The sequence below is a fragment of the Cetorhinus maximus genome, chromosome 2 (genome assembly GCF_964194155.1).
Source record: "Cetorhinus maximus chromosome 2, sCetMax3.hap1.1, whole genome shotgun sequence".
Lineage (NCBI taxonomy): Eukaryota > Metazoa > Chordata > Chondrichthyes > Lamniformes > Cetorhinidae > Cetorhinus > Cetorhinus maximus.
Window position 1 is genome coordinate 57,784,870 of NC_135880.1, and position 18,904 is coordinate 57,803,773.

General features: G+C 42.9%; 1 protein-coding gene across 1 annotated transcript in view; it reads left to right on the forward strand.

Moving 5' to 3' along the window:
* adgrv1 (adhesion G protein-coupled receptor V1) overlaps positions 1-18,904 on the forward strand; it is a 735,500-nt gene that overhangs the window by 328,483 nt on the left and 388,113 nt on the right. Inside the window, exons 55-60 of the mRNA XM_078557559.1 lie at positions 1,898-2,077; positions 7,951-8,112; positions 11,781-11,901; positions 12,057-12,180; positions 12,617-12,755; positions 13,913-14,098. Of these exons, the coding sequence (XP_078413685.1) occupies positions 1,898-2,077; positions 7,951-8,112; positions 11,781-11,901; positions 12,057-12,180; positions 12,617-12,755; positions 13,913-14,098 (912 nt within the window). The remainder of the gene's footprint in view (positions 1-1,897; positions 2,078-7,950; positions 8,113-11,780; positions 11,902-12,056; positions 12,181-12,616; positions 12,756-13,912; positions 14,099-18,904) is intronic.

The window sequence follows — 18,904 nt, forward strand, 5'->3', positions numbered from 1 at the left end:
CTAGATGCACTGCAGAAACTCACCAAGGTTCCTTTGACAGAACCTTCCAAATCAGTGACCTCTACCACTAAGAAGAAGGGCAGCAGATGCATGCGAACACCACCACCTGCAAGGTCCCCTCCAAGCCACACACCATCCTGACTTGGAACTATATCACCATTCCTTCACTGTCGCTGGGTCAAAATCCTGGAACTCCCTAACAGCACTGTGGGTGTACCTACACCACATGGACTACAGCAGTTCAAGAGGCTCACCATTTCCTTCTCAAGGGCAATTAGGGATGGGCAATAAAAATGCTGGCCTAGCCAGCAATACCCACATCTTGAGAAATAATTTTTTTTAAAAATGCCTTTAACAGTTTTGTCCTGTTTCTAAAAGCTTTCCCACCACCAAGGTTAGACTGATTGGTCTGCTGTTCCTTGCATCCATTTTTAAACAAGAGTATTTGCAATTCTCCTGTCTTCTGGCACCACTTCTGTATCTAAGCTGGTCTGGAATATTATGGCCAGTGCCTCCAAAATTTTCACTCTTACTTCTCTCAGTATTCTCAGATGTGTCTGATCCAATCCTGGTGACTTACCAACTTTAAGCACAACTAACCTTTCTAATACTGCCTCCTCTTTAGCAATTTTAAGTCCATTCAGTGCCTCAACTACTTCCCCTTTCACTACAACTTTGGCGGCATTTTCTCCCTTGGTAAAGCCAGATGCGAAATGTTCATTTAATACCTCAGCCATGCCCTTTGTCTCCATGCATAAGACCCCTTTTTGGTCCCTAATCAACTGCACTCCTTTTATTGCCCTTTTATTATTTATCTGCCTATGGAAGACTTCTAAGTTCTAATTTGTTAGATTCCAAACTCTCACTTTGCTTCAATTATTTCTTTTTACATTTCCTTGTTGGACCAGAAGCATACTGATCTAGAAAATTTTCCTGACCACACGTTAGAAACTCTTCCCCATCAATTGCTAACCCAGTCTATATTAGGATAATTAAAGTTGGTAGCCTAATAGTTGGTACACCCAATAGTGTAATGGCTTGTCTTTTATTTCTTAGCTCTAGTCAAATAGATTCTGATCTTGACCTCTTTAGGGCATCCTCTCTGTCCAGCACTACAATATACTACCTAATCAATACTGCCACACCTCCTCTTCTTTTCCCCATCTTTCATGAACACCTTATATCCAGGAATAGTTAGTACCCAATCCTGCCCTTTTTTGAGCCAGGTCTCTGATATCAGCATATTAAACTCCCATTGATATTATCTGCACCTGCTGCTCCATATGTTCACATGCGCGTGCAATAAACCTAATTTAGACCTTATTGTATTCCCTCTGAGTTTGACCCCACCGAATAATTCACTATTTCTTCTCCTAGTGCTATCTGTCTCTCCCAATTCTTTGTATGCCTTGTTTTTCCTCTCTACCTCATGGTTCTCATTCCCCTCTGCCAAGCTAGTTCAGCTCTCCGTAACACACTAGCAAACCGCCCTGCAAGGACATTGATCCAGGCTCTGTTGAGGTGCAAACATCCGGCCTGTACGGGTCACATTGTCCCAGGCATCTAATAAATTAGTCATTTGTTTTAATGCTTTCACTCTTAGAATTAAAAAGGAAACCGATCACAAAATAATTCACAGCTTGAAATGTTTTTATCTGTTGTGATCGTACCATTACGCTGTTTGGTTTAAAATTTCAGGACTACTGCATAAATGGTGCACTTCTTTAAAAATGTGATTTTTAAATAGCTGAAGCATCAACAACCTTGAATTTAACCTTCGTGAAGTGGATGGAGCACTTAACAAAAATGATTCTCCAGTCTTAAGCACTCTTTATTGCAGATTCATGAAATATAAACTCTCAGTATGCAATATAATTTCATCCTTTCATTTTTGTAGTCTTTTGCTGTTCTGGAGATCGTTATAGTGAATGATAACCTGACAGAATTTCTGGAGACATTCAGTGTTATCCTGACTCGAGTGATAGGAGGTGCCAAAATGGGAGATGATATTGTAGTTACTGTCAGCATTCCAAACAATGACTCACCTGTTGGAGTGTTTGGATTTGAGGAACGATCTGTGAGTAACCTTCTCCATTTTTCTGAATCCTTCTTATTGCTCAAATTCAATAGATCCACTTGTTAAGACTCTGGCTGAGGATCGATATCTCCAAAGTTAACAACAAAAGTTATGTACTTGCACTCAGAAACCTAAATTTCAATATCACAATTATACAGATACTGGCCGGGGGGTGGATGGGTGGGGGGGTGCTGGCATGCGGGTGAGGGAGAGTGAAATTTATCTTGAGTGATATGCAGAAGGGATTATACAGCATTGTTAGCCCTTTTTATACTCTGCCCTATTTTCTTTTACTTTCAAGTGGAAAATAAACCAGGTGGAGTTTAAAACAGTCTAAAGATGCATTATCGCCTGTTTTGTACTACTGTGCAACACAAATTTTACCCCCCACACTCTCAAGCGTTGTGCAGGATTTTGATTGGAGTGGACATAATTATAAGCAAATAGAATTGATGGAGGTTTCAAAAGATTTCCCTGAATGGCTATAATGTTACCAAAATTACCTTTAAGTATATGAGCATGTTGTCCTTCTCTGTGATACAAAATTGTCAATAAGAATAAATTGATTCTTTAGTTATTAAATTGTAGTGTAGCCTTGTGAGGTGAGGTGATACTGCTTGGTGCAGTATGTTAGAATACTTCAATTTCAGTATAGCTCGGTGGACCAGACCAGTATGGATGCTTTACTCCTGACATGGAAGATCGCTGGTATAGTTGCCATTTCAGCTTTCTTGCTTCAATTATCCCTTAGATTAGCGGATAAGGTGTCATGCAGAGACAATGTTGGCCCTCAGTCGTGAAGAATTACTGACCTGTACCAGCTTGTCATGTTTGAATCATGGTTTATCAGTGAACTATGTTGGCAGGACAGGCATGAGCACCTATAGGGCAGAGGTTGATGGTTGCAGCTGGGGGCCTGTCCATTGGCTCAAACTGGAGGCAACACCATCGCAGCCACTTTTTGGAGATTAAGTTCCATTTGGGCACTTAGCTTCCTACTGTCGGGCTTCCCAGCTTCTTTGAGGGGAAATTGCCCCAGAAATCTTGGTGTGGGGTGGATATCCAGCCCGAGAGCTGCTGGCCAAACAGAGGCCAGCAGTTCTCCAGTGCCAGCAGCACCACTGGGAGTGGTTGCCGCTGCTAGTACTGCAGTGCAGCCTAAGTAGGAGATTGGCAATGGGGCCCCAGGAATAAGATGAGTGGGGCGGGCTTGCCAGGGCTTAATTGCCTGGACCCGACAAGGGGGTGGGGTGTCGATTTGCACGTCAGGGGATGGGGGGTGTCTTATTTTGGATCCCTCTGTTCCCAGTAGTCGGTGCCTCTGATGGGCAAGGAGGGACCCCTCCCTTCTGACCAGGCCCAAGGCAGACCCACCAGCCAAACTGAAGTCAATGGGAATAAGAGGGTTGAAATTATACCTAGCACAAAGGAAGATGGTTGTGGTTTTTGAAGGTAAATTATCTCAGTCCTAGGATGTCGCTGCAGGAGTTCCTCAGGGTAATGCCCTAGGCCCAGCCAACTTTAGCTGCTTCATCAATGACCTTACGTCCATCAAAAGGTCAGCTGTGGGGACGAATGCACGAATGTCGTTAAGGGAGAGAAATCTGCAGTCCTTACCTGGTCTGGCCTACATGTGACTCCATACCTGCAGCAGTGTAGTTCACTCTTAAATGCTCTCTGAAATGGCCTAGCTAGCCAGTCAGTTGTATAAAACTGCTCCGAAGCCTAAAAAAGGAAGGAAATTGGACGGACCACCAAGATTGACCTAGGCACGAGAAATGATGACGGCACGCCCAGTCCTGTCAACCCTGTAAAGTCCTCCTTATTAACATCTGGGGGCTTCTGCCAAAATTGGGAGAGCTGTCCCACAGTCTAGTCGAGCAACAGCCTGGCATAGTCATACTCCGGAATCATACCTCACAGCCAATGTCCCAGGCACCACCACGACCATCCCTGGGTACGACCTGTCCCACTGACAGGACAGACCCACTAGGGGTGGCAGCGCAGTGGTATACAGTCAGAAGGGAGTAACTCTAGGAGTCTTCAATATTGACTCCGGACCCTGTGACGTTTCATGGCATTGGGCCAAACATAGGCAAGGAAACCTCCTGCTGGTTACCACCTACCGCCTCTCTAAGCTAATGAATCAGTACTCGTCCATAATAACAGAAAATGCTGGAAAAACTCAGCAGGTCTGACAGCCTCTGTGGAGACAGAAACAGAGTTAAATGTTTCGAGTCTGTATGATTCTTCTTCAGAGCCATACGGACTCAAGATGTTAACTCTGTTTCTCTCTCCACAGATACTGCCAGACCTCCTGAGTTTTTAACAGCATTTTCTGTTTTTATTTAAGATTTTCAGCATTTGCAGTATTTTGCTTTTATTTTAGCAGTCCTCCATGTTGAACATCGCTTGGAAGAAGCATTGAGGGTGGCAAGGGTACAGAATGTACTCTGAGTGGGGGATTTCAGTGTCCACCACCAAGAGTGGCTTGGTAGCACCATTACTGATCAAGCTAGCTAAGTTATAAAGGACATAGCTGCTAGTCTGGGTCCCAACAAGAGGGAAAAACCTAGTTGACCTCACCCTCACCAATCTACCTGTCGCAGGTGCATCTGTCCATAACAGTATCAGTAGGAGTGACCACCGCACAGTCGTTGTGGAGACAAAACCCCGTCTTCGCATTGAGGATACCCTCCACCGTGTTGTGTGGCACTACCGGCATGCTAAATGGGATAGATTTTGAACAGACCTAGCAACTCAAAACTGGGCGTCCATGAGGCTCTGTGGGCCATCAGCAGCAGCAGCGTTGTATTCAACCACAATTTGTAACCTCGTGGCCTGGCAGACCCCCACTCTGTAATTACCATCAAGCTGGAGGATCAACCCTAGTTCAGTGAAGAATGTGGAGGGCATGTCAGGAGAATCATCAGGCATACCTAAAAATGAGGTGTCAACCTGGTGAAGCTATAACATATGGCAGGCCAAACAGTGTAGGCAGCATGCAATAGACAAAGCTAAGGGATCCCACAACCAATGGATCAGACCAAAGCTCTGCAGTCCTGCCACATACAGTTGTGAATGGTGGTGGAGGCTCCACATGTACCCCCATCTTCAATAATGAGGGAGCCTAACACATCAGCGCAAAAGAGAAGGCTGAAGCATTTGCAGCAATTTCCAGATCTAGCCACCCCCTGTCCAAGTTGTCCCAGTACAGCTACAATACTGGCATGTACCCAGAATCCTGGGTAATATTGACCAGGAATGGAACTGGGCCAGCCATATATATATATATATATACTGTGGCTCCAATAGCAGGTCAGAGGCTGGGAACTCTGCCACGAGTAACTCACTTCTTGACTCCCCAAAGCCTGTCCACCATCTACAAGGCACAATTCAGGAGTGTGATGAAATACCGTCCACTTGCCTGGATAAGTGCAGCTCCAACAGTACTCAAGATGTTCTTCAGCATCCAGGACAAGCATCCACTTGAATAACACCCAATCCAGAACCTTCAACATTCACTCCTTCCACCATCGACGCACAGTGGCAGTAGTGTGTACCATCTGCAAGATGCACTACAGCAACTCACGAAGGCTCCTTTCACAGTGCCTTTGAAACCTGCAAAGCCTACTACCTAGAAGAATAAGGACAGTAGATACATGAAAATAGCACAACCTGCAAGTTCCCCTCTAAGCCACACACCATCTTGATTTGGAAATATATCGCTGTTTCTTCACTGTTGTTGGGTCAAAATCCTGGAACTACCTCCCTAACAGCACTCTGGGTCGACTTTTACCACATTTCAGCAGTGGTTCAAGAAGGCAGCACATCACCGCCTTCTCAAGGGCAATTAGGGATGGGTGGTAAATACTGGCCTAGCCAGCAACACCCACATCCTGTGAAAGTATAAAAAAAAATTTGGCTGGTACATCCATGTGACATGGCTCCCACTGGCCAGTGGTTAAATAGGAGTGGCGGCAGGAGGAGGCCCTTAATTGGCCACTTAAGTGCTTCAGTTGGCCTCGGGCAGGAAGACCATTCTTGAGCCTTCATGCCCCGGACTTAATTGGAGGGAGTCATGAAGGTGGTGGGATCTGCACCCCCCACCTTCCCACTTGATCACAAGGCCCCCCCGCTCTGAACCTGCCTCGAGAGCGGGTGGGGGGATAATGGTAGCTTGAAATTCCACCCATTCAGTAAGAGTGCCCCATAGTACTGGGTAGACGAGTGGCACCATCTGGGAGACAACAGTGACTTAAACTGCATTTCACCACTGGAGAATGGATTTAAATCTTGCCAAGAGAACAGTCACTTCCTTCTCAAAGCTATATGAGGATCATTAGTAATTTATATGATCTAAAAATTCAAATTTGTTTCAGACTGAAGATTATAATAAATAGCTGCCTCCAAATTTTCCTGTTGGCAGCAAATCAATAATTTTTGCTCCCAAATGCCAAAGGCGATATGCTATTTTGGTAGGAAATCTCTGGTGGGCAAGCAGGTCCAACTAATGGAGTTCTAGGAATTCAAAAGCCTGATCTCAGGAAAAGAAGACTCCTGACAATTGCTGGTAGTTTAATAGTACAGAAAATATGGGAAAGGAAAATATAGCAGTATGGCTGTGAATATTCTTCAGGCATTAGAGCATATTTTAAAAGGGAATAAGGTTTTCGATTGTATCTGACTATATCTTTCATGCAAGTGTTTGATAATAACTGTATATTTGCAGCATGGATGTTTCATTTCTAAACTTTGTCCTTTGTATACATCCAGAATATATAAAATTTAACTGATGCAATATTTAATTTTTATTTAAAGTTTTCAAGATATTAGTATAATCCTTCTTTCTTTGGCTGCTTCTACCTTCCTTTTTATCCACAATCCTTATGATCAACATCACAAAGATAGATAAAACAACACATTGTTGTTTCTTAAGTCATTCCAGGAATTTTGGCTCTAATATTATGTCTGAAATTTCATTCCACATTTTGATCACCCTTTACCGTGAAACAAAATATTCTTCTTTTTCTTTTGGCTTCTCCCATTTTACTTGAGCCCGCCAGAGTGCTGGCTGGACCTCCCTTCTCCATCTCCTCCCATCTGTCACCCATTCCTTTTCCAATCTTGCTGCGTTTAAGTCTCTCGTTGCTGCATTTTTCTATCTGGTCTTAGGCCTTCCTCTTCTTCTTCCTGACAGTCCTACCTCCATCACTCACCCCACCACAGTTCCTTTCTCTCTGCACAACAGGTGACCATACCAGTTCAATTTCTTCTCAGTTACTTTCTTTAATGCTCCCACAATCTCCGCTGACCCCCCTGCCCACATCCCCTTCCCCCCAAGATGTACCGGTTCATGATCTTGTCCTTTCAGTTGCCTCCTTTCAAGGCTGAAAAACTCAAGTCTGTCCAGGTCTTGTTTCATAATTCAGTCTTCTGACATGAATCATCAGTTTGGTGTCTGTCCTTGAAAACATTTCCAGGGTTTGCCTTGAATGCTTCCTGTGTTTGATACCAGGATTGAATATAGCACCCAAGATGTAGCCTGACTGAAGCTTTGATTAATTCCTCTGAATTTATACCCCTTAGTTTAACATTCAGTTTGCTTCAATGATTGCTGCTTTGCTGTGTGTGGACACATTAACTATCAAGTCTGCTGATACTGCAAATCTCTCAACTTCACCGGTAGTTATTTCAGCACCCTTTGTGGACTACATATGTTAGTCATGAAATGTATAGCTTTAATTTTATATGAATAAAAGAATTGCAAATTGCGCACTTCAATTTTGATAGAGATGTTATGTAGACAGAACAGAAACACAGAACAGATAGCTGTGAGTATTGTACAATGAAGCACGGTTGTATCCTTTTAGGTGACTGTTCGAGAGCCACAGACTACTGATGATCCAGCTGGTATGGTGTCCTTTACAGTCGGTCGTGATGATGGTCATGGTTCAGTCCAGATAGTATGGCAGGTGGATGACTCTGCATTCGATGACCTTGCACCCCTTTCTGGAACATTGTCCTTCAATCAGGTACAAAACATATATACAATAATAGAAACAGACTAGCAAAATCTGCATTAGAACTTGATTAAACTGTGGCAAAGCCTAAAGAAAATGAATCATTCCCTTGTGATAAACTTCACTGACCCAGTTGGCACAGCATTCTTTACAATTTAGTTTAAATTAAACATTCATCCTGTTTAATTCAACTATATGCATGGAAGAGAATTACAATGCTTTTTACATTAATAGCCTAAGAAATTGTTGGGAGGTGAAAGGGAGCAATGGGGGCTGAACGTGGATCATCAGCCCACATTGGTGCTATGAATCCTTTGTAAGAACCACTGTTTGGGCCACAGAAGAAACTGGAAAAACTGAACGAAGCATTCCCGTGACCAATTTTGGAGAGAGGTTGTTAAACAGAAGTCCTTCATTACTGTGTGCAAGATGCCTGACATTTATTTAAGGTGGTTGCCAGGAATGGCTGAACATCATTTAAGCCAATATGGTATCAAATATATTTCAGGCAGCCTTAGAGTGTGGGACATAAAGTCAGAAATTTGAACTGTTTGGTCCTGGCTTGCACTCAAGGAACATGCATAAAGAGGTCCAAGTTTGTCCCCTCTTTTTCTGTTTAATTTCCCATTCTTTCCTAAATTTAAACACCTCCATGTAGCTCCAATTTGTCAATCCTTTCTGTGTATTTGTATTCCTTCATAACAGGTAACATCCTGATGAACCTGTGCTGTACCCTCTTTATTGCCTCAACATCTTTCCTATAGCATGGATCCCACTGACTCAATATTCCAGCTAAGTTCTTGCTCAAGTTTTACTTAAGTTCACCGTTACATCTTCACTTTCATATTCTATATCTCTTGCCGTAAACCATATGGATTTGTCCACTAATGATGCTGCTTTTAATGTCTCATGAATCTGAACTCCCAAATCCATTTGCTCTTCCACATCACCCAGCTACCCCCACTCAAAGTGCATTTTCTTAAAAAAAGGGTACCAGTTCACATTTACTGACATCAAGCTCCATTTGCAGCTTGCAGTTTTCTTTGGTCCTCTATTTATTTATTAATTTATTTACTATGATAGTAAAATCTGCAAATTTGGATACCTCTCCCTCTCGCCTTATATTCAAATCATTGATTGGCACAGTGAACCGGAACAGTCCCAGAATCAATTATTGCAAGATACCATTACTTTATTCCACCCACACTGAGGACTCTCTGTAACTGTTATTCTGATACCCCCCTTCCAGCTAGTTCTTAATACAACTTTCTATCCTCCCCCTCATTCCATACCTCTTAATTTTCTCCAATAATCTCCTGTATGATACCTTATTGAAAGTTTCCTGAACATCCATAACACATCAAATTCACTGTATTTCCCCAATCCATCACACCAGCCATCTTCATGAAGAATTCTATGAAGTTTGCCAAGCATGAGCTCCTTTTTAAAATCTGTGTTGGCTGCTTCCACAGGCTGGATTTTATGCTCCCCTGCCAGTGGGTTTGAAAGAGAGAGCGCATGGAAAATCCAGTGGGTGGTCTTCCCACCACCTCTCCACCTACTCCCAACCTGTCTGAAATTCTATAAGCCCTGGAAAGGCATCGGAAGGTTTGGCTGCCCTTAGGCCTATTGAAGCGTTTAAGTGGCCAATTAATAACCACTTATGGGTCTCTCCCGCTGCCGACAGTCGAGGTAGGCCCACGACATGTGGGAAGCGTGGCAGTTTTAGCTGCTCGAGTTGGAGATGGACAAGGGGAGGGGAGCCTCCTTTGCAGGCCCCCTGGGCCTATTGGAGGCACCTCCCCACCCCTAAGATCATCCTCTCCTTTAACCTTCACTCTGGCCTTTTGAACCTGGATCCCCACCCCACCTCAATCCCCTAGCCGAGACCAACGAACCCGGACTTATCTGGTCTCCTCAGCACTGGGGATTGCCTGCAGTCCCAACTGTGGCCAGCGCTCCCAGTGGCGCTGCTGGGACTACAGAGCTGCCTACCATCCGATCGGCCAGAAGATCCCTAAGAGGAAACTTCCTCCTGAGTTAGCTCAGTTGGCTAGATGGCTGGCTTTGGTTCAGAATTATGCCAACAGTGTGAGTTTAATTCCTATTCTGGCAAAGGTATACTTGGGACCTGCCTTCTTGCCCTGCTTCTGAGCATGGAAGGCAATGGCAAACCACCACTCACAAAATCTGCCAAGGAAACGGCTCAGGATGAAGCATCAGCAGAGACTGAGCTAAAGACCTGCCTTCAGGTAGAGCACATATACCATAGCACACCATATATTAGCCACTCTCCAGTCTATCAACAAACATCTCTTAATAGAACCAACAACTACCACTTATATAACCTTTAATTTAATTAAATGTCGAAGGTGCTTCACAAGCTCATTCTAATACAAAATATGACACTGAGCCACAAAAAGAAATATTAGGTCAGATAACCAAAAGCTTGGTCAATGACTAAGGTTTGAGGAGTGCCTTAAAGGAGGAAAGTGAGGTAGGGAGACCGAGAAGTGTAGGGAGGGAATTCCAAAAGCTTGTGGCCTAGGCAATTGAAGGCACAGCCACCATTAATAATAGCCTTGCAATATTTTAGGCTCTCAATACATTTCTCCCTTTTCTCTCAGGATCCCTGGTTGCATTGAATCAAGTCCCAGTTCCCTGTTCTCCTTCACTGAGATCTGTAGTGATTTCCTTTAATTTATTATAATATCTTTCATTAGGCTTTTAACCAATTCAGATTTACATCTTGCTCAATAGATATTTAATATTCCATCTTTAATTAAAGATTCAAAAAATTCCCCACCATAGACATTAATCTCACTAGCCTGTAATTACCTTGAGATTGAGGAAACTGGGCCTGAGGTTCGAAGAATGAGAGATGCATTGAAATTACAAAATTCTTACAGGGCATGACAGGATGAATGTAGGTTGGATGTTCCCCAGACTTGTGAGTCTAGAACTAGGGGATAGAGTCTCTGAATAAGGGCAGGCCATTTAATACTGAGGTGAGGAAGAATTCCTTCACTCAGAGGGTGTGAATCTTTGGAATTCTCTACTCCAGAGGTTGTGGAAGCTTATTCATTGAGCATATTCAAGACTGAAATTGATAGATTTCTGGATATTAATGACATGAAGGGATATGGGGATTGTGGGGAAAAATGGCATAGAGGTAGCTGATCAGCTATTATCTGTTTGAATGGTGGAGCAGGCTCAACGGGCTGAAAGATCTCACTTCGTGTTCCTATGTTTCTGCTTGGGTTAACTGGGAGAACCTATGTGGAAATTTACCCCACCTTATTTTGCCAGATTCTTGGCTGCTTAAAAAAGAATCAAGGGGAAAAGGTTGCAGTTTATATTTATAAATTGGCAGTGTTTTTTTTTACCCCATTGTTCTTAATTTTCTTTAGATCTCTGCGTGCCATAAACCATCTGTTGTCTACAAGAGTAGTTAAGTAGACAACAAGGTATTTGGTCTAATTAGCCTTCCTTGACCCCTGGGGGAAAGCCTAGTCTTTGCTTGGCATTTCACTAGGTGGGTATAGGTGAACTTCATAACTTACAATCAGCTGCACATTTTTACGTATCACATATTGTCAGACTAAATATGCAAAAAGTGTCATCTGTTATATGAACAGAAAGCTAAAGGTTACTAATGTGTTGCACTTTTCTTATGTTAGACTGAGAACAAAAAAACACTTGTGTTACGCATTTATCCAGATGCTGTTCTGGAGGGAGAAGAGCAGTATATGATTCAGCTTGTATCTGCTACTAATGATGCAGAAATTTCTCCTGTATATGGTAAGTGTGTCAGATTCATTGGCCAGTGTAACAGCTTCAACAAGAATTACAAACAAATATAGACAAAGAGAAATAAGGGCTTTTTGTGGCTTTGCATTTGGAAAAGAAAATTTCCTGTATTATTCACCTGACAAAACAGAATGTTTCTTCCACAGGAAGTGCCACTATCATTATTTTGGGTGATCATGCAGCATCTGGGATGATTGCCATAGCTGAATCAACCAAGCATATTCTAATTGGAGAACCAGTCAACAGCTACAATGGGACTGCTCTAATAATGTATGTGGCATTTATAAAATCACTTTTTGCAGAAACCATTAAGATGAACAGATAAGTGAATGTTTCTTTTAATAACTTAAAATGTTCCAGGCACCATTAAGCATAAATTGCATGCCCTTAAGATGCCAGTAATGTATCTTTTTCACTGTTTTATAGTACAGCTCATGAAGGTCCAGTTAGTCCTGCGAAAGGAATCGATAGGATATGTTTGGTACATACTTATCAAGTGATGGGGTGGGGGGGGCGGGTTGCAGAGGTGTGGAATTGAAGAAAAAGTGGCATGTTATATATGCGCCCATTCACCATGTCCACCTTGGAATATTTTGATTTATTAGTTAAAAGAGACCAGATGTTCTGTATATAATTTTTACAATGTAGCAAATTCACTAAGTATAATATTCAGTAGAAAAATATTTAATACTTTATTTTATTACAGATTAGTGCGTGGTCCAGGAATCTTTGGCGAAGTTACAATTAACTGGATCATAACTCCGGCATTTCGGGATGAATTTGTTGAAACAGGCGGAGCACTTTTAATGCGTGACAGGCAGTCATCAGCCACCATTTTGCTACAGGTACGAGAAATTAAATAAAGTTTGAAATAAGTCAGACCAGGAAGCTTCAACATTGGTCTGTAGGGAATTAGCTGATCTTAGTCAGTGTGACAGTAACATTGCCACAGTTGCCTAAACCGCCCTTTATTAAGGCAAGGTGAAGATGGAGAGAATGGTTAGGATTCCAACTGCTGATCATTATTGCAAGAACATAAGATGCTTTGAGAAGTTTCACTATTGCATAAGTGGTGGGACTGTACTGTTACTCTGTACAGTAATTATTGTTCATAGCTCACCGGTTATTAGTGTTTTTTACAGGTAAATAGCTGAACACTACTTAAAATCTAATACCCTAAGTTATCAGCTTGTAAAATCTTTCTTTTATTAATCATGCATGGGGTGTTGGCATCACTGGCTAGGCCAGCATTTATTGCCCATCCCTAATTGTCCTTGAGAAATTAGTGGTGAGCTGCTTTCATGAATCACTGCAGTCCATGTGGTCTAGGCACACTCACAGTGCTGTTAGGGAGGGAGTTCCAGGATTTTGACCCAGTCAATACAATATGTCATGCTCCAGATACTGTTCAATTTGTAGCAAATATGTAAAATGCTGGAAACAAGTCATTCAGTATCTTTAGACGGAACAAATGAGTCAATGCTTCAGAACTAGTAGATATTGCAGAAAAAAATATTTAAGAAGGATTTGTAGTAAGGGAAGGGTAGAGAAAAAAGATATGAGTGAAAATGTTGAATGCCCTGTAAAATGCTTAAGTGGAGCATTGAAGATGTTAAATGGCTGGAACAAGGAGCCGTAACTTCCGAGCTCCCCAGCGTCGGATTTGGGGGGTACCCCAAAGATGCGCTGGGAACCCCTCTCAGAACTTCAAAGGTCAGAGTTTGCACAACAATTTCCCAGCAGTGCCAACTTTTTCTGGGCAATTGCCCTGCTCTGGGAACCATCCAAAAATGTGATTTAAATTACAAACTTCGGATGGTCCCAGCTGTGTTACACAAATAGTTACTCAGAAAACATTAGAGATTTAAAACCTCTGTGTTTTCTGTTTTATTTGTCAAAAGATTTTTTAGCATCTCCAGTGTATTGCATTTTGCATGTACTGTTAAATTTGTACCTTCTTAGATGTTCAGCTTTTAACTTTAAGACTACTTTTGCTGTTCAGGCAGTAGACGATGATATTCCTGAAGAGAAGCAATATTATCAACTTCAGCTGACAGGGGTCAGTGGTGGTGCTGTGATTAATGACACATCAAACTCTGCTAACATCACTATGGCAGCCAGCGACTTTCCTTATGGTCAATTTGCATTCTCGCGTGAATACCTTCAAACCTTTGAGAGTGGAGAACAGGTGCCAAAGTTTTAAAATATATTTTTAAAAATGAGTTGAAGTAAATTGGATTCCATTACCTTGAGTCAGCTCATAAAGATGCATAACCTCAAAATTTATATATCTTATGAGTGATTTTGTACTTATTAGCCATATTTGCAACATAAATAGGAGATAATATGGATGAATTTATGAAGGAGACTGAAAAATAGTAAAAGAAGCTAAAAAGAAACCAAAGCAAATGGTAAAAGCTAAGAAAATTAAGTAAAGGAATGCTAGTAGAAAGTAGAAATGTAAAATATTTCCAATCATTTAAAAAATGCTTCAACAGTAGGAATATTTTTGGGTCAGCTGATTGTTTCAATAACATTAGAACTCATAATTGTGTCTTAGAATCTGCAAATCAAACTACTGAGAAATATACATTGGTAGTTCCTTCTCCTGCTTCCTCAATCCTATTCCCATCAAGCGTCTGAGCACCCAACTTTCCTTTTTAACCTCCATGTTAGCTGATATTATTAACAGTTCCCGTTTCTTGGTACTGTCCCCTTCCTTTTCAAATGTGATTTCATCATGCCTCTCCTCAAAAAATGATGTTCGAGGCAGGAGGCTTCATGGTCCCCGCCCAGTCTTGCGTTGAAATTCCCCAGTAGGTAAAAAGGTTCTGACTTAGGGATCCTGCTGATAGCAGTGTCAAACTGTTCGCGGATCTGGTCTTTCGCCTCTGTAGTGGAGCACAGTGTTAGAGTGTAAATACTGATAAGGTTAACTGGCACTGTTTGTGGATGCAGAGAACATATTCTGAACCATTTGTGTGGTTTCTATTATTGAGAGTTGCAAGTTCCTTACAGCGAAGCCTACACACTGCTCACACATTTCCTCTGAACTCTTCCCCTGCCAGGTGAACGTGTAATGTTTTTCTTTCAGAGATGCACCCTCCATGAATCTGGTCTCTTGTAGGGAAGCTATGCCAATGTTCGGCCTATCAAGTTCCATGTCAATCTCAGCTGTCTTGTGTGTGTTATCGACCAGCTGTTTGTTAGTCCTCTGCACATGGTCCTGATGATCCAGCTTGCTAATCAGAGTTCGCACCTTCTTTCTTTTTTTTTGTTTCATTTGTTTGTCTGGTGCAATGGATTCCATACTTGTTAAGCAGAGATTCTATGCTCCAAGAACCCATTGAAGCAGATGGACCGTGATGGGTCAGCACCTTAAAAGCCGGGGGATGCCCGACTTGAGGTGGACAGTGATTGGCCAGATGGACACGATAGCCCTCCCAACGTTAGAGGCAGCCTTTACTCCCCGTTCACTATGCCAATCAAGCTGGGATTATCACTCATAACTGCTGTCTCCTGCGTTGTGTTAATGCCCTGCAGTGACACTGTAGTGTCCCCTCCACGGTGCAAGTCTGGGCAAAATTTCTGGGACCCTGGGCTGCCCAAACATCATTGTCCTCCTCTCGATCTTCCTGGTTGGGTCCAAAGGAGTGTAAAGCACCACATATGGCACTTGCTTGGTTGCAGGAAATGCCGGAAAGGTGACATACTTAGACATCAGCTCGCATTTGGGCTCCACTCCAGATTTTTTGTCAGGGTTTATACTCCTTTAGCCTTCAACTCTCCCCAAGTATCCACAGTAGTGGGGCTATTTGCTCAGACCTGGGAGTTTGGTTCATGAGTGCCAGGGCATGTCCACAGGCCTTCACATTGCATGCCTGGGGCTCAAACCTCCTCTGAGTTGCTCTGAACCTTTAGCTTGGGGCCATGAGGGACACAGTTTCTATGCGTCACCACAAAGAGATTCAACTAAGGACTTGCAGATGGAGAGGCTGTGTACTGACAGGAAGAGGCTTATACATCTGGCTTTCTTTTTCACATTGCTGCTAGCCAGTGCTGTCAGCTGAAAATGAGAAGCAAACCAGCACACAAAAGCAGAAACCATGTTAACTCTGTTCACCCACACACTAGATTCATCACACCAACCTGTTGACATACAATTATCAACTTGAGATTTCTGTAATGCTCCTAGATATCTGTTTACCATTGCCCTCCAATCTCCAGAAAATAGTCACTATTTATTGACTGTGAATCTGCACCTTCAGTATGTGGATAGCAGAGTAATTGAAGTACTTTACAAATGGCATTATAATATGTGAAGAGCAAGAGTAGGTGTGAACATTAAGCCATAGTTATAACTAGAAGTGACTATATGAAGGTTTGGGTTTTACAGATTCTACTTGGTAACTAAAGCTGAAACCCTGGAGGGCCGTTTGCACTATTCTGTGGGTTTTTAAAAATTCATTTACAGGATGTGGGCACCCCTGATTAAGCCAGCATTTATTGCCCATTCCTAATTGCTCTTGAGAAGGTGGTGATGAGCTGCCTTCTTGAACCGCTGCAGTCCCTGTGGTGTAGGTACACTCACAGTGCTGTTAGGAAGGGAGTCCCAGGATTTTGACCCAGCGACGTGAAGGAACCGCAACATATTTCCAAGTCAGAATTGAGTAGCTTGGAGGGGAACTTTCAGGTGGTGGTGTTCCCATGCATCTGCTGCACTTGTCCTTCTAGTTTGGTAGCAATCATGGGTTTGAAAGGTGCTGCCTAAGGAGCCTTGGTGAGTTTCCGCAGTGCATCTTGTAGATGTTACACACTGCTGCCACTATTCGTCGGTGGTAGAGGGACTGAATGTTTGTGGAAGGGGTGCCAATCAAGTGGGCTGCTTTGTCCTGGATGGTGTCATGCTTCTTGAGTGTTGTTGGAGCTGAACTCATCTAGGCAAGTGGGGAGTATTCCATTACACTCCTGACTTGTACCTTGTAGATGGTGGACAGGCTTTGGGGAGTTAGGAGGTGAGTTATTCACCACAGGATTCCTAGCCTTTGACCTGTTCTTGTAGCCACAATATTTATATGGCCAGTCCAATTTAATTTTTGATCAACGGTATGGTAATAGTATTGAATTCATGGGGTGATGGTTAGATTCTCTCTTGTTGGAGATGGCTATTGCCTGGCACTTGTGTGGCGCAAATGTACTTGCCACTTGTCAGCCCAAGCCTGGATATCATCCAGGTCTTGCTGCATTTGGACATGGACGGCTTCAGTATCTGAGGAGTCCCGAATGAACATTGTGCAATCATCAGCGAACATGCCCACTTTTGACCTTATGATGGAAGGAAGGTCATTGATGAAGCAACTGGAGATGGCTGGACCTAGGCCACTACCCTGAGGATCCCCTACAATGATGTCCTGGAGCTGAGATGACAGACCTCCAACAACCACAACCATCTTCCTTTGTTCTAGGTATGACTCCAACCAGTGGGGAGTTTTCCCCCTGATTTCCATTTACTCCAGTTTTGCTAGGGTTTATTGATGCTACACTTGGTCAAATGTGGCCTTGATGTCAAGGGCAGACTCTCTCATCTCACCTCTGAAGTTCAGCTGTTTTGTCCATCTTTGAATCAAGGCTGTAATGAGGTCAGGAGCTGAGTAACCCTGGCAAAACCCAAACTGAATGTCAATGAGTAGGTTATTGCTGACTAAGTGCTGCTTGATAACACTATTGATGATCCCTTCCATCACTTTACTGATGATCAAGAATAGACTGATGGGGCAGCAATTGGCTGGGTTGGCTTTTTCCTGCTTTTTATGTGCAGGGCATACCTGTGCAATTTTCCACATTGTCGGGTAGATGCCAGTGTTGTAGCTGTACTGGAACAGCTTGGTTAGGAGCGCAGCAACCTCTGGAGCACATGTACTATTGCCAGAATATTGTCAGTGTCCAGTGCCTTCAGCTGTTTCTTAATATCACGTGGAGTGAATCGGATTGACTGAAGACTGGCATCTGTTACCACCTAAGTTATGGCTGGAGATTGTAAACACCCCTATGGATACTTGAAGCAAATGGCTATGTTCTGGTTTGCTCCTCAGGTGTGATTTTAGGGTAGTTTGAGCTTGTCAGCTCGAATAGTGTCTCATTGCATTCTTTTCTTATGCCCTCTCCTTGATTTTAATTATTGCAGTTTTGCATTGCTTGGTGAGCTTTAAAGGGGAAAAAGGGAAAAATTTGGTCTTTGTGGCCTCAAAATTTGCCTCGGCACCACACATCATTTTGGTGCGGTTTTGGTACCAAAATGCTGTTCACGCTGCATGCGCACATTTCTGGCATAACCCAAACCAGACTTCATTTTTGTTACGGTGTAACTGTGGGCATTGGGACCATGTGCTGGAAATATGCAGAGTAGACAAATTGTCATGTCAGTGTGTCACACAGATTTGACGTCAGCACTGATATGTTTAACCTCACCGCTCCAGAAAATGCCTCCTTCTAAACACGCACAGATGACCATTCGTTCAGCAGCAGGAAAGACCCCAGCATTATTTAAAGGATTGTCAATTACTTTTAGGCTAGTTACTGATTGATTTCTACTGGCTCAGCCTGAGTTTGTAGAAGTGCTGTGAGTTTTTATTAAATTGGCGAAGTTGACAGGGAGTGATCATGCATGTGGAGAAGGCCTTAGTTCTGACTTCAAAGGTCTGGTCAAACCACTTACTCCCAGTCTTGGGTGCCGTAGTGTCCATCCTCCTCGTCCTGCAGAAGGAGAGGGAGATTGAACAGAAGTAGCACAGTAGAACAGGCTGGTCGCTTAGAAAGTGAGAGAAGTGCTCTCAACAGGAGGCCTTATTTATCTTCCTCGATTCTTCCAAGAGCATTTCTCAGTGTTTGTATAATTTCTGTTTTATGAAGGGGCTGTTTACAAAAATCAGCAATCAATTGCAGGCAGGCTTGCAACCGCAGATTCTTTTTTTGGGATCCTTCCAAACTGGCGTAG